This window comes from Triticum urartu, chromosome 2A (genome assembly GCF_056163025.1).
Source record: "Triticum urartu cultivar PI428250 chromosome 2A, HENAU_Tu73, whole genome shotgun sequence".
NCBI classification, from domain to species: domain Eukaryota; kingdom Viridiplantae; phylum Streptophyta; class Magnoliopsida; order Poales; family Poaceae; genus Triticum; species Triticum urartu.
Window position 1 is genome coordinate 48,967,938 of NC_141874.1, and position 27,714 is coordinate 48,995,651.

The window sequence follows — 27,714 nt, forward strand, 5'->3', positions numbered from 1 at the left end:
TGCTTTTGCGTCCAATCACTCGTTATCGATCATAAAAATATCTTCCCGAGCCGTTCTTTTCCCCAGTAATGTAATGTTGCATCCTCCATCTGCCTTGGGATTATCTCCAAATCGAATAAATATCTTTGCCGAATCCATTTTCGCCAAAAAAAAAACATTCGCGAAAATAATAATAAAAACATATATTTGCGGGGCGAATAAATAATATAATTAAAGGCAGGCCCATTAATTTTCTTCCCCAATGTGAACGCGCTCGAGCCCATTAATTTCGGCGCTGTAAATAAATATCCTACGAAAATAGAAGGAAATGACATTAAAAAAATAGAAGGAAATACCCCTGAAAAAACTAAAGTAGAAGGAAATAACGTGTTAGCCTTCCACAAAAAAATAGAAGGAAATAATGGTCGCGTCTCGCCTCTTTCTTTCGTTTTTGTAGAAAAAAGTGGAAGAAAGTTGCTGTAATAAATAAATAAAAGAAAGAAAGAAACGCGCAGAAGAAAAAGGATGGAGGGAGAGATACGACTATTCTATTATTCCTTGCCCCTGGTCGGGCTCCTTGCTTGCTTTGCATCCTCTGCTTCGCTTCGGCCTTGGGCTTTGCTCCGTCCCCACACGGATACACGCCTCCCCTCGCCGTGGGGGGAGGGAGGGAGATCCGGCCGAAACCCCGACAGAATCACACCTTGCTTGTCTCCCCCTGCAGCCTCGTTGGCTCCGCCCAGCTCTTCTTCTCCGACCCAGCCCAACCCTCTTCTCCACTCCAAGGCTGCTGTTGATCTGCTGGGATTCTAGATGAGATGCTGCAGCGGGCGGCGAGCAACGCCTACTCGTGGTGGTGGGCGAGCCACATCCGCACCACCCAGTCCAAGTGGCTCGACGCAAACCTCCAAGGTTCGTACGATTCTATCATCGTCCTCCGCCCAATCCAATCTTTGCTTACCGCTACTTGTCCTGCCCTTCTTTGCTCCGATTTAATGCTGTCCCCCCCTAGTTCAGGTTCAGATGTCTTACTAAAATCGTCCGTGTCCTTGATTCGATTGGGAATGGCCGGCACCGTGTACCGTGCTGTGCATCTTAGTCGGATGGAATTTATAGCAAATTTGTACTGTTTCTCAAACAGTTGCCCGTGCTTGTTCTCTGAAGAGGAAAATAAACCAGGATGGTTGTCAGGTGTAAAATCAAAGGCAACAAGCCTCAACCAAGATGAACCGTAGTGGTCATCAAAAGCAATAAGCTTCCTCCCATCAGGACTCGGTCAAATCCATGACCAAGTAGTCAAATTGTGGTCGTTTTCTTTTGTTCACATATTGAGCAGACTAAGTTTTGTTTCGACTCCATTGTTCACATCTCGAGGTACCTATGTGTTCCGGTGTTCATGGAAATAATTGTTAATTCATATTTGATCCCATCACTACTGAAACAAAAGCTAGTATCTGTTTATATTTGGCAGTACGCAATGCAGTGTTGCCACTTGTACACATACGAGGTAATTAATACTCGGTGCTATGTGGCTGTGCAGATGTGGAAAACAGGGTCAAGATCATGCTCAAGCTCCTCGGGGAGGAGGCCGATTCGTTCGGCAAGAGGGCTGAGATGTACTACCGCAGGAGGCCGGAGGTCATAAACCATGTCGAAGACGTGTACAGGGCCTACAGGGCTCTTGTTGAGCGCTATGACCACCTGTCCAAGGAGCTGCACAAGGCCAACCACACCATCGCCACTGCTTGTCCAGAGGAAGTGCAGTATGCCATGTTGGAAGAGGAGGACGATAATTTCCCGAGAGCAATCATGCCCATCAACTCGCGCAAGATACAGAAATCGACTGTGGATGACATTCTGAAGAGAAAAAGAGAAGGGACTCCCGGGCGTAACAGGACAGTGCATGAGAAGCCTGATCCTAATATGAGCAAAGATAAGGCCGAAGCAGAGATTGGCAGGCTGCAAAAGGCTATACTTGTCATGCAGACTGAGAAAGAATTCGTTAAGAGTTCTTATGAGAGTGGAATTGCCAAGTATTGGGAGATTGAGAAGCAGATTGCAGATATGCAGGAGGAAATCTGTCACATGCAAGATGAATTTGACGCTCATGCAGCCATTGATGATGATGAAGCCCGTGCCTTGATGACGATAACGGCTCTTCGGTCATGTCAGGGTACGGTTGCTAAGCTTGTGGAAAAATTCGAGGAGTTGATTAGGAGTGCAAAAATGGAGTCAGAGAAAATAGTGTCTCTCCGAGAAAGGTTTTATGCTTTGAGCAGAATTATTGACCCGTCTAAAGAAGAAGTTGACAGTGCAAACATGACAGCGAATGACAGAGTTTATCCCATTACTCAGGAAATACTCGAGTTACAGACTATATATGACAAAATCGAGGACTTCTTTGAAAACAATTCGGAGTCCTCTGTGGAGGAGATGGCATATAAAGTTGATGAACTTGTTGATAAGATCATTAACTTGGAGCTGAAGTTCCCAAAGCAGTCTGCACAAATCAAGCAATTGAAAGAAGAGAATGAGAAGATCAACAACAAATTAGACGATCTACAAGATGAGATGGCACTCCGTGATGATCCAAGCGACTCAAGTGAAGAGCTCAAGCTAGTGGAAGATGAATTGAACAGAACCAGGGCTCTTGAAGGATCTATAATCAAGGAGGAAGTTCTTGTTAGCGCAGCATTTTCTGAAGTTTTTACTTGCATAACTAATATATCAAAGGCATTTGTACCAGTTGGTGCTGAAGACCTGCCTGAGTTGTCAGCTGCAGCTGGAGACAAGGCAACACTGTCTGAAGATGTATCCATGGAAAATGGTACAACAGAGAACAGCAAAACGGACGGAGGAGAAATCAGTGGTATACAGGCGCAAGCTACAGGTGATAATTTGGGCAGACATGGTCCCCAAAATCAAGATGACTCAGAAGTTGTTGATCACAATTCATCAGGTAGTACTGATGGTGTCCATGACTCCAAGAATGGTGCCGAGGAAAGCGTTCAGATGGGGAATTGCTCTATGCAGGAAGGATTCAGAGATAACAAGTCACTACAAGCTGGCAACCATGTTGATCTGATTGTTGGTCCGGACAATGAAAATAGTCTCAACAAGTTGGCAACAGATAGCTCATCAAAAGAAGTAGACCAGAGTTCGTCAGGTGGTATGGACGTTGCTCAAGGGCAAACTGTGGAAGGTGAATATTCACCAACTGCAGCCAGTCAGAATCATCTCCTTCCCTCAGAAAGTCTCAATGCTTTAAATAAGAAAAATGACTCTAATGAAGATGGGTCTTCAGTGGAAGTTGCTGAGAGTTCATTTGGTGGTGACAACAGAACCCAAGACTTGAAGATTGATGGTGATGAAAATCCTGTTCCTGGGAACAGCTTGACCCAGGAGGAAGGATTTGGAGTTAGAGATGGCGAATCACCAAAAGTGATTGCTGAGATTAGTTTAGCTGGTTCTGCAAACTTTGATAGTTTCGGTGAAGAAGGTACGACAGGGGAAAATACGGTGCCCGAAGGTGCTCATAGTTCCAGTGATGCAGGTAAGAACCTGGACTTATGCCATGTGGATGAAGCAAAATCAGGTGAAGAGTTGCCAAAGCAAGGTGGCCAACTTGTTTCTCCAGTAAACATCCTAGATTTGAACACACACGGCGAAGTCGAATCATCTGATGAAGGTGTTCAAAAAAATTCACTTGGTCATGTGAATGCATATTCCTCGGAGGTGAGAGATGAAACCTCTCTCTCTGTACCAGCTAGAGATTCTGAGGAAACCAGAGGAGCGTATCCGGTAATATCAGAAGTACCAACAGATTCAGAAGATAAGGTCAACCACACTTCTGATAGTCAACTCGAAAAGAAAGATCCAAATGTCAAAATGCTTGCAAGCGAAGAAAGTATCTTGGACAACCATGGAAGCAGTAGCAGGCATGAAAAGTCCAATTTGATTTCACAAGAAGATGCACAGAGCGGGCTTGAGGGAAGAGACGCGATATTGCTCGCCGACTACACTGCAGTTCTCCAGAACTACAATGAAACCAAGAGAAGGCTTGCCGAGTTGGAAAAGAAAAACCAGGAACATCTTGAAGATACAAAGGCAGTAATAAGGGAATTGAGGAATGCAAATTCAATGAAATATGTTGAGATCCAATCACTCAAAGGCCTACTGGACTCTTCAGAGACGCCACCCACTGATAGATCAGATCAGACTTTGGTTAGAGAACTTTCAATTGTGAAGGAAACCGATTCGAGCTACACTGATGCACCGGAGAGTGCTTCGGCAGTTGAAATGAAGTTCAGAACTGAAATCGATGAGTTAGTCGACGAAAACCTGCGGTTCCTGACAAGGTACAGCATGGCTTGCCACCAGGTGCAGGACTTCAACAGCAGATACCAGGAGCTACAGAATGAAATGGAGAGTTCTGAAAATAAGAAAATGGGAGGAGGAGAACCTGATGCTGCGATGGCAGAGCCTGAACCTGCTGAGAAGAAGTTGAGAGAGCTCAGGACTGAAGTGGACGTATGGTTTGAGCAGAATGTACTTCTCGACCGAGACCTGCAGCTCAAAACTGCATCTCTTTGCAGTCTGCAAGAGGAGATAGCCGAAGCCCTGCGGTCCAGCACGGAGACCGATGGCGCCAAGTTCACGCCGTACGAAGCGGCCAAGTTCCAAGGGGAGGTACGGAACATGCAGCAATCCAACAAGAAGATCGAGAGCGAGCTGCAGGCAGCGTTGGAGCGCATGAGGGAGCTCGAAGGCGAGGTGAACGTCACCTTGCGGAAGCTGAGGGAGAGCTTCGAGCTCTCGTCCAGGCGCTCGTCCCGCCAGGAGGCAGATAGCAGCTACCAAAACCAATTCAAGCATTTCCCGAGCAGACACAGAGTGCCGCTGCGGAACTTCCTGTTTGGTACAAAACCAAAGAAGAAATCGTTGTTTGCCTGCATCAATCCCACATACCAGAGACAATTCAGCGATTTTTGAGGTGTGTGTACCATTTTTTTTTTTCTCTTCGCATCGTCTTACGCTTTTTACACTTGTCGGCACCGTAGCCTGTGTTTATCCTGGTAGCTGACGTTTCTGTATTTTGCTTGCAGTCAATAGAACGCTGAAGTGACTAGCAGCGAAGATTCGGCTCATTATTTCCAGGAGGTAGTGCTGATCTATTATTTACAGAAACTCCGTTATAGTCGAGTGGTCCCACTATTTGGATGGGAACACAGAAACAGAGTTGCCTCGTCTTTTTCATAGACAGAAACATTACCATTATACTGTACCATTTGGAAAAACAATATATACATTTACCATACCATTGCTGCCATGTCAACTTTCAAGAACTGTGTTCAGATATGTACGAGGCAGCTGATGTTGCCTCTTGTGTTAGCTTTTGGTTTGTAAGAGCAGCTTTTGTTGAATGAATCTGCTGCATCTGGAAGGAGCATTAGGGGGATGTATCTGGTGCACCGGGGCAATTTGTGCTACCGGTGCACCGGGCGCCTGTTGCACATTCAAAAATGTTTGATTTTTTTTAAAAAAATCTAGTGCATTGACACAAAATCAATGTACGTTGTCACAAAAATTTAAATCAATATTTGAAACATTGCTTGAGATACAAAAATAACAAATTTGACACTGAATAGGTAGCACCAATTACCTTGATGCACCAGATACGTTCCCGGAGCATTAGTATGGTGTCTTGTTTTGCACTGTAATATGGTTTGGTGCTTTATCTATTCATTTCATTGGTTTGGTGCATTATACTGGTTATATGTTCCGTTCATGGGCCTGCCTCTTTTTCATTTTTGTGAATGGGCTAGTGAGAACACCTGGTGACCTCTGGCCTGCTCACAGACACATGGTACTTCTTTTACCCCTCTGATCTTGCGTTGATTTTTCTTTTTGTTGAGGATCTTGGCGTTGATCCATCAGGATAGTTCATTTGGGCTGGTTACTCGGAGTTTCTAATACCGTGTGCTCCATCCTTTCTATGACTGCCAACCCGGCCCCTACGTGCGAGTGGGCCGGCTCAATTAGCGCAGGTCCTTTCCAGTTTTAGGAAGGTTCTAGAAAGTTTTCGTCTGGTTTATTTGTGTTTATATTTTTCTGTTTTTTTTCAGTTTTAATTATTTTTCCTGTTTGTTTTTATCTCTTGTTTATCTTTTCTTTAAAAGAAGTTCACAAAATTTAAAAATCTTCATATTTATTAAAAAGAACTTTCATGTTTTATGTTCCAATTTTTTTAATGTTCACAAACGTTTTAAAAATGTTCACGTTTTTACAAAAACCTCATGTTTAAAAATGCATAAATTTTAGAAAAAATTGATAAAAAATCTAAAAGCCAACTGAAAACCAATTAAACCATTTTTAAGGAAAAACTAAAAAACACACTCTAGCGGAAGAAATTCGCTGGCTACACGCCACCACTTGCTGGTGGCACATGCCCGTAATTCTTTCTGAATCCAACTTCCCAGTTTCCTCGGAGCCAGGTTTTTCCAACTCCGCGACTCCGTCGATTTTGCACTGTGTTTTGCCAGCTTCTCGGTCCAAAAGCAAGGGGTGGATGAGTTTCGCTGTACTCCGAGGCTGGTACGAGGATTTCAGAAGCCAGAGGGCTCCCTAAATTGGCCAGCCCAGTCGTGGAGCACATAGCGTCCCATTCTTGGCCCGCAACACAATGAAGGTATATGGATAGCGGCATGAGTTTCTAAAGGTATAATTGTATAATGGGTTGTTTGGATAATGCCATGGGCTTCTAAAAAGTTATTGCCTGATCAGGCTGGCTTGGAGAACATTATGTAGGCTGGAGAAGATAGAGGTGCCTTGATTGGCAATGCCCCAAATGGAGGATCCTCTATCATCCATGCTAAGAGCATCTCCAATAGAAGATGTAAAAATTTACATCTCTAAAAAGAGGCAACTCCAACAGATAATGCATATTGGATATGTAAAGAGCAACTCCATTAAAATATGCAAATTAGAGATGTACAGTCGCATTTGCAGCTCGGCCAGAGTTGCAATGGAGCTTCGCCGGAGCCTTTGTGCTGCGTTCGAGCTCGCCGGAGTTGCAATGGAGCTCCGGCGGAGCGTTGGTGCTGCATTGGAGCTCCGTCGGGTTGCAATGGAGCTCACCGGAAGTTGTCGATGCTTGGTTGGAGCTCGGGGGGGGGGGGGGGGGGGGAGGGGGGGATAGCTGCGCTGAAGCTGTCACGCTCACTGCTGCCTGTTTTGATCCAACGGCCCCTTGCACGCTTATCAGACGGTTGTACAGGCAGATGATTTCTCTAAGAAATCATCCGGCTGATTTGTAGCAACCGCCTAAATATATAGATAGCCCATGAAGAACAACGGAGAGAAAAAAAATACTACCAAAACTTATAGAAAGCAAAATTTGCATAAATTTCCACATATAAGATCTGACGGATACATCATCGATTGAGCTACAATTGTTCCTCAGAAATACCAAACCCGATATAGAATCCCTGCAGAGATGCTTTGTTCTCAGGAAGTTAAAAATCTTTGAGGATGCGCTAATTGAAGAGAAAACTCCCCTCCAGTCGGCATGTAATCAGCGCGCGATTCCTCTGGCTGTCTTCTGCGGTTCTGCCTATAAATACATGGAGAGAGACTCTCCTTCCTCTCACGTACGCGGAGTAATCGTATATTCTTGTGCGTGAGCATGGCTTCTTCTTCCTTCGTCGCTTTCGTGGCCCTAGCCAGCAGCTGCCTCCTCATCCTCCATTCGCGCAGCGTCTCCGGCTGGTCTGACGGCGGCGCGACGTGGTACGGTCCCCGCCACGGCGCCGGCTCTGACGGTAGGTATATTGGTATGTATAGCCATATGCCTTGCATGGACATGCAGACCTCCACGATGAGAGTGCATGCATGCTAGGACGCGTACATACAAATATACAATAGCACATAGTAGTAGTTGTTTACGTGTATTTCGTAGTGATCGAGTACTGACGCGTGCATGGGCGTGCTGCAGGTGGTGCGTGCGGGTACCATGGCGACGTGGAGCAGCCGCCGTTCTCCGCCATGATCACGGCGGGTGGCTCCTCCATCTTCAATGGCGGCAAGGGCTGCGGCGCTTGCTATCAGGTTAGATGCATCGGCAATCCGGCCTGCTCTGGGTCCCCGGGGACCGTGGTCGTCACAGACCAGTGCCCCGGCGGGCCGTGCCAGGCCAAGGCTGCGCACTTCGACCTCAGCGGGAAAGCGTTCGGCGCCATGGCCAAGCCCGGCCAGGATGACAACCTCCGCAACGTCGGCAAGCTTAGAATCCAGTACAACCGGTAACCTCTCGCTAGCGCGCACACTTATGTCCAGTGCTCCGCCTACGTGCATGTTCGATCGTGTGATCCTCATCTCTTTGATTTCTTGGCTCGCTTGCAGGGTTCCATGCAACAGACATGGGCTGGACATTGCCTTCAAGGTGGACGCCGGCTCCAACCCCAACTACCTTGTGGTGCTCATCGAGGACGAGGCCGGCGACGGTGAGGGCATCTCCAGCCGTTGGCCCCTCCAAAACGCATAAAAATCGCCTTCTGGGGGCAAGCCGGCGATACAATCAGTGCTGGGGTGGTTTTGCGCCCAGTCGTCGCCCCCAGGCGCCGAAATTGGCCCACTTTGCAGCCCAATTTCGGCGAATAAAGGGCCTATATGGGTGAGAATAGCCCCATATTCGGCGTGGTTTCGCCGAGCGTTCAATTATCAACACAATTATTTCTTATCACATATTTCATCACAGAAAAATCAAATACTTCAACAAAATAGTACAACAACAAATAGTTCAATACAAATTATATAGTTCAACAAATAAAAACTCGTATTTCATCACACGGTGTCCCCCTTGAGCCTCCATAGGTGCTCAATCAGATCTTTCTGCAGTTGATGATGCACTTGTGGGTCTCGGATCTCCTGACGCATACTGAGATAGGCAGTCCAAGTTGCCGGTAGATGGTGATCAACTTCGGCTAGAGGACCCTGCCTGTAGTATGGTTCAGTGTCAAACACTGGGTCTTCTTACTCGCTCTCGATGATCATGTTGTGCAAGATGACACAGCAAGTCATAATCTCCCACATTTGATCTTTGGACCAGGTTTGAGCGGGGTACCGAACAACAGTGAATCGAGATTGGAGCACACCAAATGCCCGCTCGACATCCTTCCTGCAAGCCTCCTGAACTTTCGCAAACCAGGCGTTCTTGCCTCCTGCCGCAGGGTTTGAGATCGTCTTCACAAATGTCGACCATCTCGGATAGATGCCATCTGCTAGGTAGTACCCCTTGTTGTATTGGTGCCCATTGATCTCGAAGTTCACCGGAGGAGAATGGCCCTCAACGAGCTTGGCAAAAACAGGAGAGCACTGCAACACGTTGATGTCATTGTGAGTTCCTGGCATACCAAAGGAGTGCCAAATCCAGAGGTCCTGTGTGGCTACCGCCTCAAGCACCACACTGCAAACGCCTTTGGCGCCTTTGTACATCCCCTGCCAACCAAATGGGCAATTCTTTCATTTTCAATGCATGCAGTCGATGCTTCCAAGCATCTCAGGAAATCCTCTTGCTGCATTCTGGGCTAGGATCCGAGCAGTGTCTTCCGCATTGGGTGTTCTCAAGTATTATGGCCCAAACACTGCCACCACTGCCCAACAGAACTTGTAGAAACACTCTATGCTGGTGGACTCGGCCATGCGCCCATAGTCGTCGAGTGAATCACTGGGAGCTCCATATGCAAGCATCCTCATCGCTGTCGTGCACTTCTGGATGGAGGTGAATCCAAGAGCGCCAGTGCAATCCATCTTGCAGTTGAAGTAATTGTCGAACTCCCGGATGGAATTCACAATCCTGAGGAAGAGCTTTCGGCTCATCCGATAACGGCGCCGAAATGTTTTCTCGCCATGAAGTGGAGCATCGGCGAAGTAGTCAGAGTAGAGCATGCAGTAGCCTTCGAGACGATGCCGGTTCTTTGCTTTCACCCGCCCCGGCGTCGAGCCACCTCGCCACGGCTTTTCATTGCTCGCCAGCAGCTGGGCGAGGGCGGCGAGCACCATGAGATGCTCTTCTTCCTGGACGTCGGCCGCGGCTTCCTCCTCCAGCAGCACGGCGAGCTCTTCCTCGTCATCCGAGTCCATCGCCGAGTCAGGCAAAACGCCGAACACCTTGCGCTCGGTGGGCGTGTACCCGCCGCTAAACCACGCCTCCGCGGCCGGAAACGGCGGCCGGAAACGCCCAGCTGCTGTGGGAGGGGCTGCCGCGGCGAAGCGCTGCTATTTTCCGGTGGGGAATGACTATCTAGCGGAGTAGGGCGGCGGCCGTCGCCGGGATATAGCTAGTGGTGGCCGAGGGCGCGGGGGGTGCGAGGCGAGTCGGGGAAAGAAAACCTTGACTTTTCCCCTGTCGGTGTGGGCTAGGCGTGCTTTTCCCTAGCGCCGGAGCCCCCAACTGCTCCCCAGTGCGCCGGGTTCGGCCTGTGACCGCTGGACGGAAAAAAGGTCCGAACCGGCGATTTTCAGCGTCCTGGGGGCGCGACTGGGCCGTTTTTTCGACGCCGGCGCCGAAAAAGTGGCTTAGGGGGGCCTGTTGGTGGCGCGGCTGGAGATGCCCTGACCTGTCTGCGGTTGAGCTTCAGCAGCGCCCCGATGCAGGAGTCATGGGGTGCGGTCTGGAAGTACAACGCCGGGTCCACCCTGCAGGCACCCATATCGTTCCGCCTTACCTCCGGCTCCGGCAAGAAGCTCGTGGCCAGCAATGTCATCCCCGCCGGCTGGCAGGCCGGCAAGACCTATCGATCCATCGTAAATTTCCAGTGATTGATTATGCATGTTAATTAGTTGTGCAGCACGAGTGCGCTAGCTATATGTAGTAATCGAGCCCGTGCCTGGAATAATACTTGCTTTCATGCTTTGAAAAATTGCAAACATAATGTGGAAAAAAAAATGCTTTCTTCAAATATTTTGGCAGCTGATTAAGGATACGATGGATATTGCTAAACACTCAAAATTGATGCCAACCGATTGTTTGTCAATCTTGAGTATTAAATTTATGTTGAAAATCATGACTCCTACAAAGAAAAACTCACTCATAATTTAGGATTTCAAGAACGGTCCAAATAATATACACTGAAAAATAAGGTACCTTCTACTTGTAAGTTGTGAATTTTTATTTAGGCAGCTTAGGTTATGTTACGGTTGTGTTCCAATTAGAATTAAAATGGATCAATTCTATAAATTTTAGTGGTATCCATGAGTAATACAATCTGGAAAATCTACCACTTTAACACTCTTTAAACAAAAATAAAGATTAAAACTGATACAAAACTAAAAAACAAGAACATAAATTTTCCTAAGAAAGAATGAATTGCGGACGTTGGATTACCCTAAAAGAAAGAAACTAGAAAAACTTCAAATAATTGATGATAAAAACTGCACACAAATTCCGAGAAATTGCACAGTTCACAATAGCAAAAGAAGCCTATATATAATTTTCACACATGTTGCATCAAACTTGAATTTATATGTCAATGTTATACCTAGTGTTTACATGAAGATTAATAATCTCCGTAGAGACGCGAAGGCACAAAAAACGGTGCATGAGCGCGCGCACACACACACACACTCAGATGCACACAAACACGTCCCCGTGAACATATCCACACATAGAGAGACATACATGCACACATGCACATACACTAGCGCCACACCAATACGAGCACGTGCACACACACATAATGCACAGAGACAAACACTTATGCACACAACACACAGGCTCGCGGGCATGAACGGACCAAAGGAAAAAAAAAGCGGACTAAATACAAGAAGAAGAAAAGGTGACTTACACAAAATAAAAAATGATGCAACTTACAAATAGAAAAAGTGAAAAAATAATAACAAATCCGTGGAATACTTCCTTATATTTATTCACGGATTTTGTTTTCCATGGTGGCCGGTTTGCTGTAGATTATGGGCTAAAGTTACATGATTTTTCATGATGGTCCTACATTTATGAGTTTATGATTGCCCAAAGTTACTTCACTGATGTAGTGTTTCATAGAGATGGATTGACCTAAAATTTGGTATGTCTTGTTTTATAACCATATAATGGAAACTAGAAGTGCCAAAAACAAATCATCATTGATCTATATTGCTGACATAGCATGTCTTATTAAATGAGGAAATAATTATACTACTAAATATTATATCATGATTTTCTATCATAATAAATGAGGTGCTGCTATGAGACATACAAAACAATCAATGAGGTCGTCTAAAGGACAAATCTATCATAATATGCACTATGAAGGTACTATTATACACTAGTATCATATGCATAATACTTGTTGTGAGAGGTGTAAGTCCTCCTACACTATCTTAATTTTAATCACTAGTATTATTTTTTAGGAGCATGCAACATTAATTTCTAGAGATAAAGATAATACATTGTACAACATGTCTCTTGAATTCTCTAAATGATGTGGCGGGCATAAGAAAATAGCTTCTTATCAACCATTGTGCATGCCCTTACTCGTATCACTTCATCTTGAAGATATATAGCAAAAAGATACCTACATATCACTTTCTTAATATATCTTGAAGTTACACGACTACAACCATCAGTAGGGCATATCCTACGTTGTACAACGATTTGTGATTTGTGTGTATATTGTTTTGATAACTTCAGTGTCTGGTCGATGAATTATTTTTCTGTTTAGGGGTAAAACATGTCATATTATGTAGGGTGATAGTCACATGCAAGCAAAATTAACCAAAGGACAATGATAATATTTCTTTATAATTATCATAATAAAATGTCTACTCACCGAAAAGGCTACCTACCAAATCTGGAAAATGAAACCTAAAATAGCGAACTTAATAAGGGGGTGATCTACCAAAATAATTATGTCTTTATTAATCAAACCACAGAAACAGAATCACAATATGAAAGCAGTTGCGGGACCGGGCCGGTATAGGCGGTGCCACAGTCAGTGGATTCCATGTGGCTCGCTAGAATTATTCGCGTGGCTAGATATGTCACCCACGGTGGGAATAGCGGTTAGAGAAGGAAACTTCCTCCCATTGGAGGAGGAAATAGCCGGATAGCGCTTTGTAATTTTTGTTACTTCGGGTGTTTTTTCTATTGCCATGATAGTAGATGAATATATCAAAGTATTACGCATCCACTACAGAGGCTCTTACCTAGGGGTTCCCGTATGAAACAGAAGGTTGGGGGTTCTGATAATTAAGGAATGTAATTCCTTTGAATAAGCTTTGAAAATAGTGAAAAATCTTTTGCGGATACACTCATTAAATAAAAAATATCCCCTCACCATGGTGTTTAATCAGTGTGTGATCTCTCTGGCTCTCTGCTGACTATAAATACATGGCGAGAGACAACGCTTGCTATCACACACATCACTTACCTATCTCCAAGTCATTCCCTTCTTCCTCTACATACGCGGAGCAACCGTATATTGTTCACCGGCGGCGAGCATGGTTTCTTTCTCTCGTGGCTTTCGTGGCTCTAGCTAGCAGCTTCCTGATCCTCCTCCATTCGAGCAGCGTCTCTGGCTGGTCCGATTGTGGTGCGACGTGGTACGGTCCCCGAGAAGGAGCCGGCACCGACGGTATGTATTGAGAGCATAATTGGTTTGATACCGACATTTGGCAAAATCAAAAGTTGCCAAATGCTGGTAACTTTTCGTGAGGTTGGAAAAAAAATTGATAGCCAACCAATACTAGCCAACATTTGGTATTTGCCAAAATATTGGCATGCCAACTTTTGGCATGGAACCAATCATGCTCATAGTCTGGCATGGACGATGCATGCAGACCTTGATGATGAGAGTGCATGCATGTTAGGACGCGTATATGTTAGGGAAAAAAATTATGTGCGTACGGGTTGTAAACTCCTCTCCGTGGGTACCCAGCGTGAGATCAAGCCACATGGTCCACCTCGCCATCTGACGATCCACTCCCGTGCGCTGGCTTCCTCGGCTCGAGCAACTCCTATCGGCTCCAGGAAACAAGCCGCAGCCTTTGAAACTTCGGCTCGGGGACTGGCCGCAGGACCGGCCGCATGATCCCTAATCCACCTAGACCAGAGTCGCCGTCGCATCCTTTGCTGCAGTCGCCGCCGCCGCCGCTGCAGTCTTCACCGTCGTTCTTCACCGGCTGATCGTCCGCTTTCGCTGTCATCTCCTTCGTCCGCCGCCTGCCCCTATTCTGAGTTTCTGACACGGGATAGAGGGAGTGCGGCCGGCAGCCAAACGACGCAGGTACGTCTCCAATCCCCCTTTTCTTCTGCTCGCCGCTGCTCATATTCTCTCATGTTGATTTCTTTTTGTTTCTCATGTCAATCTATTTTGTTCTAGTGGAAGTGGTCAGCATTAACAGTTAATTAATCACTGTTCAGTATCTTAGCTGCCAGGAACCGTTGATGTCAGCAGAACAATCGTTGGTCTCACCGTGTACAATGTCTCCTCCATGTTTATCCCGGTCAAGCTGCAATGGCATGGATAATACATACATATACTTCACTGTCTAAACTGAACAAACTTGCTAATTCATTCTTTGCAGAAGGAAGTAGGAACCACTTCGGCATAGGAAAAAACGAGACTGACAGGAAACCATTGGAGATGATGGAATGTTTCCTGATTGCTTCTTGTTCGACTACATCCACAAGGCGCGAGAAGCAGGGAATAATTCAAAAATGGTCTCTTTCTGTCAATTGATTTCACGCTAATGAATGTTGATGTTGTGATTTTCTCTAATTCACGGCGCGTGAGCTATGGTTTGATAATGTAAGATAACTTGGGATCTGTACAAGCAGCCAGAAGGGGCTTTGTTGATCAAGTGTTAACATCTAGAACAAGCTGAAGCTTTAGCTATAAGACATGCTCTCAACTTTGCAGCAGAAGCATGTTTTCAGAAAATGGAAATTGCATCAGATTGCTTGACATTGATCAACAAGATGAAGGGCGCAGAGCAAGACAACTCCCATAGTAGTTAGCATCATAATTGATGATATCATATGTATAACCGTGAAATTTGTTCTGTATATTTCATCACGTAAATATGTCTTGTAAGGAAGCAGCTAATGTTTTGGAAAAATCAACCAGACATGATGTAGCTTCCTGCTGGTATAATGAGTACCCTGAGATTGCGAGGACCAATTTATGCAAATAACAGAATTTCAATGGATGAAAACTAATGAAATATCCATCTGACCTCTTTCAGAAAACTGCATGTGTTATCTAGATGTCTTCATAAATCTGTAGTTAAAAATTTCTGATTTTTTCTCTTGTTTCTCAGATTTGCTGCCGGAAGAAGAACCACCAAATTTCGGCCGAGAAAAACGGATTTCGGCCGAATTTCGGCCATCTCGGTCAGGGGCGAAAAATACCTTTCGGCGAAAAAAAGGATTTTAGTCAAAATTTGGTCAAATTTCGGCCGAAATTTTTGAAAATGGCCGAAATTCGGCCATCTCGGGCTGGGGCGAGAAATTTCACAAACCGAAAGTCAAAACCTTGCCACCATGGTCATCCTTGGAGGCCACGGTGTCAGATTCCGCCATGGCCACTCCCAACCTTCTCCACAATAGCTTCGCTTCAGACCTGCGGCAGCCCGACCCGCGGCTGCCGTTTCGATCCGTTCATGGGATGAGAGGACGCGTTCGGCGTGCGACGGAGATGACTACGGTTTCTTCCGCTGCACTGAGCGCCGAGCCGGCGAGCTGGGCCGCTAGTCCCATCGTGTAGATGACATTGTTCCGGTCGCTCAGCCATCAGAAATCCACGATCAAATCCCCGCTGCACCGAAGAAGCAGAAGCAGCAATACTCATGCGTATCTGTTCAGATTTCAGAATCAATCACTGCGTAACTCACAGGAGCCGGGATTGACTAGTTTTGGAGCCGAACGCTGGGCTACCGAGCCGAGCGAACAAACGGAACGAGCATCTGAGGAGAGGATCGTCGGATGGCAAGGTGGACCACGTGGCGTGATCTCACACTGGATACGCACAGAGAGGAGTTTACAACCCGTACACACAGAATTTTTTTTCCATATGTTAGTAGTTGTTTACCTGTACTGACGAGTGCATGGGCGTGTTGCAGGTGGTGCCTGCGGGTACCAGGGCGACGTGGAGCAACCGCCGTTCTCCGCCATGGTCACGGCGGGCGGCCCCTCTATCTTCAAGAACGGCAAGGGCTGCGGCGCTTGCTATCAGGTTAGATGCATCAGCCATGGCGCTTGCTCCGGGGTTCCGGTGACCGTGGTCGTCACAGACCAGTGCCCCGGCGGGCCATGCCTGTCCGAGGCTACCCACTTTGACCTCGGCGGGAAGGCATTTGGCGCCATGGCCAAGCCCGGCCAGGCCGACAACCTCCGCAGCGCCGGCAGACTTAGAGTCCAGTACAACCGGTAAGCCCAGCAGAGCGTCATGCATGTTCATGCGATCCATCGATTGATTGTCATCTCTTTCATTTCTTCGCTCGCTCGCAGGGTTCCGTGCAACTGGCATGGGCTAGACATCGCCTTCAGGGTGGACCGCGGCTCCAACCCCAACTACCTTGCGCTGCTCATCGAGGACGAGGCCGGCGACGGCGACCTGTCCGCGGTCGAGCTTCAGCAGCGCGGCGGCAGCTGGGCGCCGATGCAGGAATCGTGGGGCGCCGTGTGGAGGTACAACTCCGGGTCCACCCTGCAGGCGCCCATATCGATCCGCCTCACCTCCGGCTCCGGCAAGAAGCTCGTCGCCAGCAATGTCATCCCCTCCGGCTGGCAGGCTGGCAGGACCTACCGATCCATCGTAAACTTCCAGTAATCAAGTGATCGTTAGATCTATCGGATCGAGTACCTATGTTAATTAATTATTAGCTCCGTGCCTATGTGTAATCTCGACATTGGTACTTCAAATATGGCAATTGATGTGGAAAATTGCTTCTTGGAATATTTTGGCAGATCTGACCAACCAATGGATTTTGGTAAGGGTGTGTCTACGGCACATCTAAAATATGACATGGTTATGTCACATCTAAGTTTTGTTTGTAGCCTCTTATTTGTTTTCTTTTCTCTTCTTTTGCCCTGCTGTGTTTTCCTGCCCCCGACCGGCCTAGCCCATTTTGCAGTAGGAACAGTAAAAATAACAAAAAAAACTAAGGGCACAAGGGGTCTAACACGCGACCTACAGCTTGTCTACGCATCCAGCTAGCGACTTGACATGTTCAGATTTCGTGTCTATAATGCAATGTGAGGCAGCTTGTGTGATTAAGCTATCCCATCATTCTTAAGACGTTGTTTTTATACCATGGCAATAAAATATGAACAATTGTTGTATATAGTTAGCTACCACTAAAAAAGGATTCAGTATGCCTATAGTTATTAGAAAGCTAACATGAATAAACAAACAGATACTTGCTGTACTTACTAAGATTCCACCAAATTAATCAGCAAAACTGTAACTGAATAAGATAGAGACAGAGAAGATGTGTACCCTCCAGCCTCATGGCTTAAGATCCTTGGGAAAACCGGAGTTTGCCCCTACAAAACCGACGCCAATTTAGCCACTGTTTTTGCCATGCCTCGATCTTCTTCTTGGGAGGGATTGTGATGGCCATGGTGGTGGCCTCCGTGGAGACCGTGGTGTAGTGGCATCACAGGGGGAGAGCCAGCATGAACGAGCGGCAGCCGAACCAGCAACACGCAGCACACGGATGAGCGGCAGCCAAACGAGGACGGCTAGCTGCAATAGGTGCGGGCTCGGGACAGTCCATATAGGCTCGATTCAATTGAAGACGCAGGCATTACCCTGCAGGCAGACCAGCAGACCGGAGCAAAAATACCACCAGAATATGCATTGCTTAATGCCCCAAGAATCCGTTAATACAAAATGTGGATCATACAAGCTACACACACATCTAGTTCTCGACCACCATAAGTAGAGAACATCCTAACCTTTAGGAAGTTAATCTCTTGCTCTATTTGTGTGATATCAGACTTTTTAGCAGTGGTATTTAAGCTTGGATAAAGCTTATTCCCAGATGATCAATCAAGTTTGTGACCGTACTATGATTGTACCTATCATATACACACCAAATAACACAGAATTAGTTTCAAAACAAAAAAACCCAGAAGATTAGTAATAAGTATATGTATTCTCATTATGCATATTGCTGAGCATCATAAATGAAAGAATCGAATCTCAAGATGCAACATTTTCACTGTTAGGCATGAGTATCATTGTATCAATGTGCAGGTAGGTACTGCAGGTTTAACAGGATCCATGCACAATGCAAAGAAATTCAGTACAAACTGCAGCTGGAGGGGACTCTCCTCATCAAAATGCTCATGTTGTCAAATTCACAGAGTGTAATCAAGACTGATAAAACGGATGTCTTATTACCCCCGCCTTCAGGGGCTTGGGAAATCAAGTCTGGCGATCATCTCATAACTATTTCTCAGAAAATAAAATAGAAAGGCAGTTTATGTGAAGAGGTCGAGCAATTCAAAATGCTCTACAATAAAACACAGAATTTGCTACAGATAAGTTCCCGTCTAAAAGGCAAAACTGATATACATGGACGTGTGTGAGATTATATTTATTGTACAGTATGTATGGAATTATAATTTCAGCACATTACAAATTTGTCTCTAGATTCAAAACTACCCTTCGATGCTTCCCTACTTTTCTCATAGTGCTGAATAACAGGCAGAGTTCATTCCTGAAAAACATCAAACTGCCACTGAATGGTGTCCATGTGTCATCATTTATTCCCTGTAGACAACCAGATTGGATGACACCATGGCATGCAATCAAATGAGACAAGTTGGGCCTAATTAATCACGAACACAAACCTGATTTCAATGTACAATGTGCCGCTCCATCTCTTCCCTTGAGCCATCAATCAATAGTATGAATTCATGGTCAATCTTAATCTGCTGAACAAGTGTACATGTGTGAAGCACACAACAGAACTGGTTTTGGCACTATGGAAGGTACAGAGAAGCATTCTTACAATATTCTCATATGCTTTGCGGTCTCTTTATCCTTCCTCTCACAGGATATACGACCAGGAAAAGAGTGGGATGGTGGCGGCCGCGTCCAGGTAGTGCAGTCCGTGTGCGCGCGTGGGGAGGGGGCTGCGGTGACCTGGGGCATCCAATGCTGTATACTCCGGATCTTTGAGGAGGCGGCAGGGATTGGGTGCTCTCCTTGATCTTTGGAAGGCGGCGCAGTATGGTTGCTTCGTTGAGCCGGCGCCGGTGACTCGTGCTCGGCAGTCCCCTGAGCAGACGGCCCGGAAGATCCTGGAAGGCACCGCCGCCAGGAGGCGGTTAAGGCGACAGGATCCTGCAATGCGGCGGCAAAGGCAGCTTGCGATGAGAGGATCCTGGGCGGCAAGGGGAAAGTGCGGGGTGGAGTCCTGCACGGGGATGTCATGCAGCGGTGGCTAGGGAAGGCGAGGTCAGCGGCGGCTAGGGTAGCAAGCCAAGCGGGGATCGAGGGGATCGAGAGAAACGAGGGTGCGTGCGTGGGGTGAGGGGAGGGGACGAAAAAACCAACGGAAAAACCACCGAAAAAACGGACGAAAATGGTGGGATGAAAAAAAGCTGTGGATGCAATCCTATCAACTCAAACATTAGGAGTAGAGATGATATTGATGATGAAAAACAGAATAAGTTCGACACAATATGATGACTGTCATATTCACTCAGGGTTGACCTTTTGCTTCTTTGAGTGCCCCTTCTTTTTCTTGGCATCACGGCGCTCCCTCTTCAGACCCTTTATGTCTATTGTTAAGATCAATTTTGAAATCTTTCAGTTATAAAAAACATGAAGCAGATTAGTACATCAATGGATTAAATTTAAACTTCACAACTATTTATAAAACAAATTAGACACAATCCTTCTGGTCTGGAATGTAGATCATGCCCCGCTTGCCGTCAATTACATCATTCGTCACATTTTTCACCTGCAAAAATGGTAATGTACAGTTGAGAATAGATATTGACATACAAGTTCTCAGTGACAAAGTTAGAGCAGGAAGTATAGTTGTTTAGGGCCAATGAGACTAGTCTGCGACCTAACCATCAGGATAACAATATCTGATGAACAAAAGACAGTTGACAGTTGTTCCATTGGAATTACCTTCTTAGCATGACCAGGAGTCCTCATAGCTAGCTTCTTTCTGTAGACTTTTAGCTAGACGATGTAAAAATCCAAGGATTAACCTTTTAAACTGGGTAGGGATGGTGACAACATGCACCTACTTTATAGACAAACAGATATGCATTTGTATATACTCATAAAGGTTTTCATCTAGCATTAATTATGGATTTATACTTCATTGGATTATCTTACCAAACATATAAAAACCAAACTAAAGCCGGCACTGGATTAGATATATGGATAAAAAATAATAGCAGTAGCACTAGGTAAATTAATTTATGTATTGTGATCAGATGTTAAAACTCTTTTTTTAGTAAACTATAACAGCAGCAAAGTAATATTGGGTAAAAAGCATACACAAGACACCCCAGAATGCAGAAGTTTTAGTGTTCAAGGGTCTGAAGAAGTGAAGATGAATGTTAACTTGCAAAATTTTATGCTATGAATGCTTCCATGGCAAGCTCGAAACCACAGGAAAGCTCCAGCATCAGTGGTATAAAAGAAACTCGAAAATAGAATTCTGAATATATCCTATATTTCACACAAAAATACAGAGTAAAACAGCACAAAGATGACGTTGTTTTCACATCAAGTTTCCAGGTGCAGTTGCGCTGTTCGGCAGTAGCACTAGTTCTTGCAGGAAGATAATAAAACAGGGTACTGATCTCAGAAGGCATAGTCTTCACAAGTTCACAGTATTAGATAGAAAGGCAACTAATGATGCAAGCATAGCAGCTATCGAACAGCCAAACAAGACTTCCTTTGAACTGCTGTTGAGTAATTGTCAGTGCTGATATATGTTCTTTGTGATGCAGTAGCGCTGCTGATGGAATAAGACTATCAGAAAGGTGCGATAGGACCCGGGAGCCCCGGCACCCCATTATCCCAGTCGTCCAGTTTTCTTTGACATTCTCACACTGTCTGACTTGTGGCAGATGCTTTCCAGTGATAAGTCTGCTAATCAGCTGCTCTCGTCCAGTTTGACTAGACGGGCTACTGTAGCCATACGGATGCTTTTGACTCTGGTAGAAAACAGTGCAGCGATACTTTTCTCTCTCCTCTGTCTGATTCTCACCATCGCCTCTCGTTGGAAACAATTGTTTTCTCTCTCACACAACCTCTCTTTCCTATCATTTCTACTCTCTCTCATACACACGGACCCAAAAAAAAGTTGTCTCTCCTTACTGTTGTTGCATAGAGAGAGTCAAAGAGGGTCAGAGAGAGGCTGCTCCCTCTTAAAAAACTCCAAAAAGCTTTGCAAGCGGCCGCTCTCTCACACTTTTGCATGCATCTTCTGAAAAAATTTGCATGTCGCACACTCGCTCTCACGGGAAAGAAGCAACAGCGAGTGAGTGGTGGGACAGGTGAACGAGAATCTTGTATAGGACAAACAACTACTACTCCCACTTTTACTGTTCACGTAGCCTGTTAAACCAAGCGGTGATGGAGGACTCCGCACATATCCCAACAAGATGTTTCTCACTGGACGATTGAGATAACCGGGTGTCTAGACACCCGGGTGTTGAAAAGCCAATCTCATAAGACTATAGGAGAGGGCTTGGCACAAAAGAAGGGGAAAACTATTAGGCCCTGTTTGGTTTCAAATAAGTCACCAACTTATAAGTCGAAAAGTATAAAAAGAGACTTATTTTGCCAAACGGACCCAACTTATAAGTCATCCCAACTTATAAGTCATAAGTTGCTCCACCCCAACTTAAAACTTATAAGTCACCCCCTTTCACGTGGGTCTCATCACCTTTACATTAAAAAACAAGGTGGGAAGGTGTGCTCAGGTGACTTATAAGTCAGATGACAACCAAACAGACGTGACTTATAAGTCACTGATTTTAAGTCACCTGACTTATAAGTGCCTGTTTGGTTTCAATAAGTCACCCGACTTATAAGTCAGGTGACTTAAAACTAGTGACTTATAAGTCACGCTTGTTTGGTTGTCACCTGACTTATAAGTCACCTCACACACCTTTCCACACCAATCAACATCATGCAGGTGGTGGGTCCCACGCAAAAGGGGGTGACTTATAAGTTTTAAGTTGGGGTGGAGCAACTTATGACTTATAAGTTGGGATGACTTATAAGTCGGGTCTGTTTGGCAAAATAAGTCACTTTTTTCACTTTTCGACTTATAAGTTGGTGACTTATTTGGAACCAAACAGGCCCTAAGTCAGGTGACTTATTGAAACCAAACAGGCTCTTAGCCACACTAAGTTCTCATGTTTCTCTTTCTCTAGTGTAATTTGTTTTGGAACCAAGTGCAGCTCAGCAAACAGTGGCCGTGAAAGGATTCCGGCATGCCAGGGCGCCGTCGCAACACCAAAAAAGAAAGGCGTAGTGGCGGCCGTGGCGGAGCTCGTCGGTTGCGGTGCGTACGCCAGGGCGGCGTCGAAACCGAACAACGCGACGGCGCCGGGGTCTGTGGTGGCAGCCATGGCGGGACGGTGACGAGATACGGCTGGGGGAGGGGAGGGGAGGGGCGGCAGGAAAATACCTCCGGGGAGAAGGCACAGGGAAGAAGGGCACGCCGGCGTCCTGGAGGCGGTTGCGGCGCGTCGGTCGCAGGAGAATAAACTGCGCGTCCCTCGAGGGCTCGCTCAATCGGCACGAAATATGGGATCGGGACGGGCTGGCCCGGGGCAACCCAGAAATTTTCGGCCCGGAAAGGATGATCTCTGGAATTTCTGGTCCACCCCGACCTGCCAAACTAGGCCTCAGTGACATGTTGCACCTAAAAATACTATAAGATCTAAAGCACTAAAAATATAAGATCTAAAAAATATTTAAATAAACTGTAAACATTTTTTTCATTCTGCGAAGATTGATACTACAAGGTTGCCATTTATATATTTCATCACGCCGCATTTCTTTTCTCTTGCTATAAATACATAAATAAACTGTCACCTGACTTCTACACAAAGTTGCATTTGCCATGATCTAAAATCATTATGCACTTGAGCCATTAATCATAGGATGTTGATAGCTATAATAGCTTATTGACATGAGCTGTCATTATGTACCTCTCTCCTTAAACGTGATAACGTTTTCGGTCTCTAGAAATCACTTGAGGGGAGGAGTTTATCCTGACGTATCCATCACACAATTATACTGTGGAGGCACAAGACTCACACTTGTGTCTTTGGAGTAATTGGCTTCAGCCATGTTTCCATCTACGGTGTTACCTAGCGTCGATTTTACAGCCATTATTACAACCATGCACAGAGTTCTATCATTTTCCTTTCGTATAGTACTATGTAATCTTGAATGATTATTTTGAGTTTGTTAGCAGCCTTTTTTTCATTGATTGCAAGATGGTGTATCATTAACACACTTCGATATTGCATGATTATAATGTAGGAAGCTTCATATTTGCTGTACTTTTTTTCTTGTGAAAAAGATTCAAATCTATCATCAAAGTTCATCATAAGTACCAAACACTCAGGATGTATGCGGACTCGGTCTCTTGAAGATGCTTATAGGGTAGTTGTGCGTTTGTGTTTACAGGAATGAGTGTATTCATGAATGTATAAGCGTTTGTGTCTGTGATGTGTTAAAAAAATGCAAACGAAAGCATTAAAAGGGCAGACAAATTCGTTGGGCCCTCCAAGATATGCTTCGGCCTATCCCATGTACTAGGATTATTGATGATGCATGCATAGACAGGTCCCATGGTAGTTGCCAGTAGTTAAGCCTGCTGTCGGCGCAACTGCCAGTTGACGAACGCAAGCGACATCTGCAAAAATTCACCAAACTATCACATGAGGTGGTCTGTTGCATTCATATCGGCTGGCACACTACCAACGCAATACGTTACTGTGACGCCGTCATATCTACCACTGCCTCTCTTCCTAAATGTAAAAGGTTTTGACAGTTTAATACATTTAGAAACAGAGGTAGTAGTGTATATTAGGATCTATAACGTTTTAAAGGCTACCTTTGACCATTAATAAAATTAACAATATATAAGATGCATGATGTAAAAAATTATATCATTAGAAATTGCTTTCAATATGAATTTGACAATACACTTTTTGTTACATACACATCATATATTATTGTTCTAACCGGTGGTTATAGTCGATCTCGAAAACGTATTAGGCCCTGTATATTTGAATGAAGGGAGTAATGCGAAGGGAAGTAAAAAAAAACTTGATCATATATGACCGGCTGGCAGCTACCAAACACTCCGGTAATCTCATTTATTTAGTGCCAATAAGCCTGAGGTGGAAGAAAGTTTGAGGGATTCCAGTCATTTTAAAAGTTACACATACATCAATATGGCCACTGAAATTTCGCGTCTATACTATTTTTTGGCAGGGTTCTCTTGCTCTTATGTTGTTTGGTACAGTTGCTTAGTCTAGATCCACACATCCAAGTCTATGTACGTGTAAAGTTTGCAGCAACAGCAAATTGTGAAGTTTGCATGTATCTAGTGAAAACAAAGTTGGGAATCAAAGAAATTTCTCAGTTTCAGTATCAGTATGCCCTTGTGTTTGGCTCTTCGTTATTTACTTTTGAGCACCCATCTGGATTGGGTTATGAAAACCCATGAGAAGCAACTGGATGCATTCCGGTGTCCCAAGTTACAAACATAAAATGTTCTCACAGTCATTGTGTAATCTCAAATCTGCGTCGCAAAACAAAACAAAAAATCTTCATCTACATAGCAAAAAAGAAGTCCATTCTGCTATTCGAGGATCTGTTGTAGTGAAATGGAAGGTGTCAAACAACTTCCATGGCTTATCTAGTGAAATGGGAGGTGTCAAACAACTACCATGGCTTGCAGCTTTCTTGGGATGCCCACCAGCCATCAAAGGTGTGGCCTTCCCCTTCTCTTCCCATGTATGCCTTCTTTCAAGAGCATGTCTATATATACTAGAAGTAGTGATTCATCCGCGTGCGGGATGCGTGTGTGACTTAGGACTTGGACGACGGCGGTGACGAGGAAGGAGGAGATGCGTTGAGGTACTGGTCGCCCTTCATCGGCAACAGCACCAGCCGGCAGCTGGCCATGAGTCCCTCCACCACAGAGCTCAGCCTGGCGTGGTTCACGAAGCAGCCCACAGCGCGGTGATGCAGGATGTGCTGCTGCTGCACCCACCCCGTGTGCACCACGCCCCTGCCCTTGGTCCTCTCGGCGAACCCCGGCGGCGTGCACTTGGCCAGCTCCGCCTCGGTGTCCGTGCCCTTGGGGAAGTTGAGGACGACGAAGAACAGCCTGTTGGTGGATTCCAGGCCGAGGAGGAGCTCCGTCGCGGCGGCGGCTGGGAGGAACGTCTCGCTCCCGAAGGAGGCGAACACGACGGCGTTGTCCGGGAAGGAGGAGAGCCACTTGGCCCACCGCTCATCGAGCTCGCAATATGATGACTGTCATATTCACTCAGACTGGCCACAGTGGGAGTAACATCACTAGTAACATCACACTTTTCAAGATAATTTTGCTTATGTGGCACATATTTAATGATGAGAGAGGTGATGGTGGTAACTTAGCTAGTTACTGTAACATCACACATACCAAGACAATATGAGTCTATAGGCTAATAAATGAATCATAACATGACAACACACATATGTTACTACCCACTGTGGAGGTAGTAACCTAGCCTAGTAAAATGTGATGTTACTAGTCTAAGTTACTCCCCATTGTGACTAGTCTCAGGGTTGACCTTTTGCTTCTTCGAGTGCCCCTTGTTTTTCTTGGCATCACGGCGCTCCAGCTTCAGACCCTTTATGTCTTTTGTTAAGATCAATTTTGAAATCTTTCAGTTATAAAAAACATGAAGCAGATTAGTACACCAATGGGTTAAATTTAAACTTCACAACTATTTATACAACAAATTAGACACAAACCTTCTGGCCTAGAATGTCGATCATGCCCCGCTTGCCGTCAATTACATCATTCGTCACATTTTTCACCTGCAAAAATGGTAATGTAGTTGAGAATACATATTGACATACAAGTTCTCAGTGTCAAAGTTAGAGCAGGAAATATAGTTGTTTAGGGCCAATGAGACTAGTCTACGACCTAACCATCAGGAGGTTTGTTGGAAGAGAGATAAATGAAAAAGGAGGTTTGTATTATCTTACCTAAGAGATGGTATCAAGATGTCATCTCTCAGAGTACGATTTCAGGAGTGCACAAATAATGGCTAGAGATAAAGATAATCCCTTGTATAACATGTCTTCTAACTTATCTAGATGATGTGGAATACATAAGTAAATACAACCTTATCAACCATTATGCATGCTGTTACATATGACTTTGTCAATATATCTTGAAGACATATGGCCATAAGATAGATACATATGACTTCATCAATATAGTTTCCCCTCCGATAGATACATATGGCTTCATCAATATAGTTCGAAGAAATGCGACTCTAGTATTTAGTACGGGTTGTGTGAGTGTGTGCATGTGTATGTTTGTGTGTTATACTCTTCGGTTATAAAAAGGAGAAGATAGGCACATATATATGGCTAAATAGAAAACCTGGTGAAATTTTGGTTAAAAATGATAATAGGTGAACATTTCTTGAAATTAGGGAACAACTTTTGAAATATAAACATTTTTTGTTTGTGACAAACATTTTATGAATTCATAAATATTTTTTTGAATCAGCAATCTTTTTTGGAAATCTAAAATAAAATGCAAAACATTGTTAACGAATTTAGTGTTTGCCCCCCTCGGGTCTGCATGTTTTATCATTTGCCCCCCCCCCCCCCTCGAACTTCTAGAGCCAGGATTGTTGTTTCAAAGGACTGTATTGATCACGTGTTTTCTTGTACCGGGACCGTATTGAAGCAATACGCAAGTTCCAGGATCAAGTTGGACGTCGCCAGCAACCACGAGGACTATAGATGCAATTAATTATCTGTCAGACCAGTTGTATTGTTTCCTCCCATACAAAGCGAGTTCATTTGTGCTTTACCGCCGATGTCAGGTCATCTCGTATGGCCTCTTTGCTGGATGCTTGGCTGTAGTTTCTAAGTTCAAATTCTCACAAGTATGTATCCTGGGTAAAATACTCCAGCTGTAACATGGGGCACTGTATTAGCCCCTGTTTTTCTCTTGAGAAAAATTTGACCCTCTAGAAGCCTATTGATCTTTAGCCCTCCCGTGCATCAATCTTTTGGCTGGTGAATTAAATCTTCTTGATAAAACAAGACATCTGTTAGGAAAAGGCCTAATATCTGATCAACCTGCATCGATCTAGCGGGTTGTTGCTAATATGCTATGCTATTTATTCCTCCATCGTCCATGACAATGGAATTGTCTTAGCACTGCACCAGTTTTGCTATAGAACCACTACAAGTTAGCATTGTGCCTGGCATTTTAGAGATTTATCGTTCTAACCTGTGTTATCAAACTGATTGGTTTATTCATCCACTGGTTTACAATGTACAAAAGGAGAAGTTAGGTTCTGTAAGTCACAATATGAAAAGCTCACTCGTCTTTTAATTGAGTCGACCAGCAAACAATCCATCGCAATTTACCCAGATTGGATGACTCCTATGAGGCCAGGGGGCGCTGCCCCCCCCCCCCCCCCCCCCC

At 45.1% G+C, this 27,714-nt stretch overlaps 3 protein-coding genes and 1 pseudogene across 3 annotated transcripts; 3 read left to right on the top strand and 1 right to left on the bottom strand.

The window, feature by feature from the left end:
- Positions 1–535: 535 nt before the first annotated feature.
- On the top strand, positions 536–5,415 carry LOC125535456 (protein NETWORKED 2A). The gene is made up of 3 exons (XM_048698504.2): positions 536–891; positions 1,520–4,972; positions 5,085–5,415. The coding sequence occupies exons 1-2, from the start codon at positions 798–800 to the stop codon at positions 4,969–4,971; spliced, it is 3,546 nt and encodes a 1,181-aa protein (XP_048554461.2). The 5' UTR covers positions 536–797; the 3' UTR covers position 4,972; positions 5,085–5,415.
- A 2,248-nt stretch (positions 5,416–7,663) lies between these two features.
- Positions 7,664–10,797, top strand: LOC125534883 (putative expansin-B14; annotated as a pseudogene).
- Positions 10,798–16,122: 5,325 nt separating this feature from the next.
- Positions 16,123–16,909, top strand: LOC125534884 (putative expansin-B14). Its single transcript, XM_048697940.2, has 2 exons — positions 16,123–16,402; positions 16,484–16,909. The coding sequence occupies exons 1-2, from the start codon at positions 16,146–16,148 to the stop codon at positions 16,803–16,805; spliced, it is 579 nt and encodes a 192-aa protein (XP_048553897.2). The 5' UTR covers positions 16,123–16,145; the 3' UTR covers positions 16,806–16,909.
- Positions 16,910–25,079: 8,170 nt separating this feature from the next.
- On the bottom strand, positions 25,080–27,646 carry LOC147983584 (UDP-glycosyltransferase 79A2-like). The gene is made up of 4 exons (XM_087540785.1): positions 27,611–27,646; positions 26,013–26,078; positions 25,829–25,921; positions 25,080–25,529 (listed from the first exon to the last, which is right to left on the bottom strand). Exons 1-4 carry the CDS (start codon positions 27,644–27,646, stop codon positions 25,080–25,082), a joined length of 645 nt encoding a protein of 214 aa, XP_087396911.1.
- Between the last annotated feature and the right edge of the window lie 68 nt (positions 27,647–27,714).

What these genes read in the sequence shown, in the direction of transcription:
- LOC147983584 (XM_087540785.1), bottom strand. Translation starts at nt 27,646, where the DNA reads ATGGATTGTTTGCTGGTCGACTCAATTAAAAGACGA. An exon ending in TCGACATTCTAGGCCAGAAG is followed by an intron (nt 25,922 to 26,012) that starts GTTTGTGTCTAA and finishes TATAACTGAAAG; the next exon opens with ATTTCAAAATTGATCTTAAC. An exon ending in GGCACTCGAAGAAGCAAAAG is followed by an intron (nt 25,530 to 25,828) that starts GTCAACCCTGAG and finishes TGAATATGACAG; the next exon opens with TCATCATATTGCGAGCTCGA.
- LOC125535456 (XM_048698504.2), top strand. Translation starts at nt 798, where the DNA reads ATGCTGCAGCGGGCGGCGAGCAACGCCTACTCGTGGTGGTGGGCGAGC. An exon ending in GCTCGACGCAAACCTCCAAG is followed by an intron (nt 892 to 1,519) that starts GTTCGTACGATT and finishes GTGGCTGTGCAG; the next exon opens with ATGTGGAAAACAGGGTCAAG.
- LOC125534884 (XM_048697940.2), top strand. Translation starts at nt 16,146, where the DNA reads ATGGTCACGGCGGGCGGCCCCTCTATCTTCAAGAACGGCAAGGGCTGC. An exon ending in CTTAGAGTCCAGTACAACCG is followed by an intron (nt 16,403 to 16,483) that starts GTAAGCCCAGCA and finishes GCTCGCTCGCAG; the next exon opens with GGTTCCGTGCAACTGGCATG.